This window comes from Chamaea fasciata, unplaced genomic scaffold (assembly GCF_029207755.1).
Source record: "Chamaea fasciata isolate MVZ Bird 193981 ecotype frontalis unplaced genomic scaffold, bChaFas1.0.hap1 SCAF_16, whole genome shotgun sequence".
Taxonomy (NCBI): Eukaryota; Metazoa; Chordata; class Aves; order Passeriformes; family Sylviidae; genus Chamaea; species Chamaea fasciata.
Window position 1 is genome coordinate 8,493,661 of NW_027094101.1, and position 3,595 is coordinate 8,497,255.

Genomic DNA, 3,595 nt, shown 5'->3' on the forward strand with positions numbered 1-3,595 from the left:
CTGCCCCTCTTGTGTGTTCACTGAGTGGATGTGGGCAGAGCAGGGGCAGGATGTTGGCAGCACATGGGATCCTGGGCCCAGCTCCAATGTCTTTCCCTCTTAGAGGAAGGGCAACAATCAAAGAGCATAAATGATAAAAGCTTTTAGTTACTCCATACTAAAGTCAGGCTCAACAGGACAAGTAAGTTCCACATCCAGGAGCTTCCCACAACCACAAACATTTGAGCAGCTGGAACAGGTAATTCTGCTCAGTGGGATGGTTGTAACTCACCTGTAGCTCAGAGATTTACTCTGTTCCCTTTGAGATACTGTACTAGTACTTTCTTTGGGAAGGTGCCAATGTGTAAACTCTGAGTAAAGCAGAACACTGAGATAAACAAAGCACAATGTACACGTTTTTTTATTACTGAAATTACCTTTCCACCAGCCATTGCCTGTCCCAGCTCAATAAATTCCTGTGTCTCATGCCTGGACGATGTTTTCCATTCTTTTGCCAGTTGCTTTTCCTGTGAAATCAGGCATAGGCAGAGCTGGAAGAAATAACTTGTTGCCAAAGAAATGTCTGGCACTTAGTTCAAGTTAAGTCTGTCAACTTGAATCCAAGTTTCAAGCGAAACTGAGATGGTTTGCTTTGCAGTCTCGCCCCCCACCGTTGTTTTGTGGCTTCAATATTTTTTTTTTGCCATTAATATGTACTAAACACAGATCTGTGCTGCTGCATGAGGGGGAAGCAGAGGTTGAAAATGAGCTCGGGGAGAAGCTGGAGCTGGGAAAAGCTTTCTTTGAAGAGTCAACCTGTTTCCCTTTCACTTCTAGCAATGATTACTGCAACTTGTTATTGGGAAGAGATTAAAAACCATCAGATGTAAAGGTGACCTTTCGAGCAAAGTACTTCCTCTACTCATATTGCAGAGTAGAAACAATATCCCAGCTGGGGTGCCAATGAATCAGTCTGTGTTGACATCATTAAAGTGTGCTTAGTTAATCGGCAAAGAGCATGAAACACAATCAGCTCTTTATAACGAAGTGATGTCAGTTTGCTGGGTGACTGCAGGCGGTGACATGCCGCTGCCCGCCGTGTCGTGGGGCTGGCAGCACCGTCACTCGGCGTAGTGGAGTGAGGAAAGAGTGCTGGCTCAGTGACCCGTTGGAGTGAGTAACTCCCTGCCTGGCCCCTCGTTACCCTGTGTGGCAAAAACCCGGCGGCTTGCAGAGGCGGGAACCTTTGCACTGGGAGTCGGAGAAAATGGGGCAATACAGGGCTCCAGTGAGAGACTGGTTTTGCCACCTCAGAGTTTAGGCCTTCTGTTTAGCAGGCTCTGCTATGGGATAGGGCAAGGACACAAAGCAAACCCACAGGTGTAATTTTTAAAAAGATTTTATTAATTTGTAGAAAAAATAAAACATCAAGTTTCACCCACGGTAGAAACACTTGAAGATTTTTTTTTTGTTCATGTCAATGACAAACAATACCTACATAAAGTGCCTATTATTTTATTTTGTAAAACCCTTCCCGCTCCCCCCCCCACCCCCAAATCTTGCAAATCAAACAAGACAAATGTAAACAAGAGTCAGTTTTTTGGTCCATCAGGGCTGTAACTCTGCAATGTCTTTGCAACAGCTTACAAGTGTCTTCTGCATGTGTTTTGCAGACACAGATGAACACACAACACAGAGCCAAAGTCCGTGCACAGCTTCTCAAGTTCGGAAAAAAAACCCAAAACAAATCAAGAACCAACCCCAAAGCCCCAGGCAGGTGCTGGCAGGCCCCTGCCCTCCCTCTTGAGGGCAGTGAGTGCCTGAGGCTGGGTGGTTTGGGAGGGAAAGAAACACCAAGGTCTGTGCCCTCCACACTCATCCTCCCACCAGCTGCCCAGCAGCTCACCCTTTCCCTGTCTCTTTGCCCAGAGGAGGAGGCTGTTCCCAGTGACATCCCCTCCTGCCCTCCAAAGCCTCCCCCTTCGCATCCCTCGCTCCCAAAATGCACCCCCAGGGAGGGAGATGATGAAAGCGGGAGGAGGGAGGCTGGGGGAGAGGCGACACCCTCTCTGCCCGGCTGGGCACCTGCCCAAAGTCAATTCGGAAACGAGCATCTTTCCCCCTTCCTTTCCTTCTCTCCTTCCTTCCTCCCCGTGGTGAGCGGGGGCTCCTAGCTGATCACGCAGCGATCCTTCTCCTTGCCGTGCCCGCCGCCGATGGCTTTCTCCCGGATGTACATGAGATCGCTGTGCACGCTGGGCCGCCGGGCGAAGGGGGCCACGATGCCGTACGCCTCCTCCGTGCCGCCCCGGCCCCCGTCCTTCAGCAGCTTTTTGCCTTTCAGCGCCTTCTTGTGCAGGATGTCGCAGTACTGGACCGAGACCTTGCGGTGCAGGTCGGGGCTCATCTCGCTGGGCAGCTTGGCCATGGCGAAGAGCGCCTGGAACATCTGGTCCAGGCTGCTGTTCCTCTTGGCTGAGATCTCGAAGTAAGCACATTTTTTGGGGTCCCCTCCCACCAGCTGCTCGATCTCTCGGGGCTGCACCTCCCGGTAAAAGTCCCGGTCGCCCTTGTTGCCGCAGATGACCAGAGGCACCTCTATGTTCTCCTTGGTTTTGTTCTTCAGGCAGGACTTGGTCTCCAGGATTTGCTGCTTCAGGCGCTGCACCTCCTCGAAGGAGTCTCGGTTGTCCAGGCTGAATACGAGGATGAACACGTCTCCTGGGGACAAAGAGGGAACGTGGGATGGTTGCAGGGACGGGACACAGAGAGACCCACTCCTAAGCCAAGTAGAGGCTTGGAGAAAGAAGGACCAGGCAGCACCTGGGTCCTGCATTCTCCAGTCCACCAAGAAGAGCTGCCCAACCACTTGAACACACAAAACTGTATCTCCCTCCTCCCTGGACTGCAAAAACATCCCCAAACCGAGCAGGAATCTGGCAGAGGGACCTCCTGACAAGTACCTGTGAGGATGGAGAGGCGGCGCATGGCTGGGAAGGGGTGGTTGCCCGAGGTGTCCAGGATGTCGAGCTGGTACACCTCGCCACGGATGCTGTAGAACTTGCGGTGGAAGTCCTCGATGGTGGGCGTGTACTGCTCCTCGAAGCGGCCGGTGAGGAAGCGCGAGACGATGGCCGTCTTGCCCACCTTGGAGGAGCCCAGGATGACCATGCGGTAGCAGTTCTTGGCGGGGATGCTCAGCTCGGCCTCGCTTGGACACATCTTCTTGATCATCGCTGCCAGTTTCATTGACGCCGGCAAAAGTGCAGCTTGCGCCGAGAAGGAGAGAAGAAGGAGGAAGGCGCTGCCTGCCCGGCTGCTCAGCCCCTCTTCCCTCTCAAGAAGGGTCGGTGTGAGCTCTGCACGGCGGCCGCCGCGCTATATGGAGCCGGCAGCGACCGCCCCTCGGCGCGTCACGGCCCGGGGCGGCGGCGGCTGAGTCAGCGCCCGGCTCCGCGCCCGGCCCGGCCCGCGCCCCCCGCCGGGCTCCGGGCTGCGCACACCGCTCCTGTCCGCAGCCCCGGCCGCACGCCTGGGGCTCGGCTGCCTGGTCCCGTTCACAGCCCGCTTGGCTCTCCGTGTACTTGGCAGCCCTGTCCCGTTCGCAGCCCCGTTC

General features: G+C 54.4%; 1 protein-coding gene across 2 annotated transcripts; it reads right to left on the reverse strand.

Moving 5' to 3' along the window:
* Nucleotides 1-1,371: 1,371 nt before the first annotated feature.
* RASD1 (ras related dexamethasone induced 1) lies at nt 1,372-3,318 on the reverse strand. 2 transcript variants are annotated; one of them, XM_066198353.1, is made up of 2 exons: nt 2,943-3,318; nt 1,372-2,629 (listed from the first exon to the last, which is right to left on the reverse strand). In XM_066198353.1, the coding sequence occupies exons 1-2, from the start codon at nt 3,226-3,228 to the stop codon at nt 1,728-1,730; spliced, it is 1,188 nt and encodes a 395-aa protein (XP_066054450.1). In that variant the 5' UTR covers nt 3,229-3,318; the 3' UTR covers nt 1,372-1,727. The 2 variants fall into 2 exon arrangements, with proteins under 2 accessions (XP_066054450.1, XP_066054449.1); XM_066198352.1 differs by having other exon boundaries at nt 2,049-2,700.
* Nucleotides 3,319-3,595: the final 277 nt, after the last annotated feature.

Bases quoted from the DNA above. Each gene is read 5' to 3' on its own strand.
- RASD1 (XM_066198353.1), bottom strand. From the start codon at position 3,228: ATGAAACTGGCAGCGATGATCAAGAAGATGTGTCCAAGCGAGGCCGAG. The intron at 2,630-2,942 runs GTACTTGTCAGG...CGCCTGAAGCAG, and splicing joins CCGCCTCTCCATCCTCACAG to CAAATCCTGGAGACCAAGTC.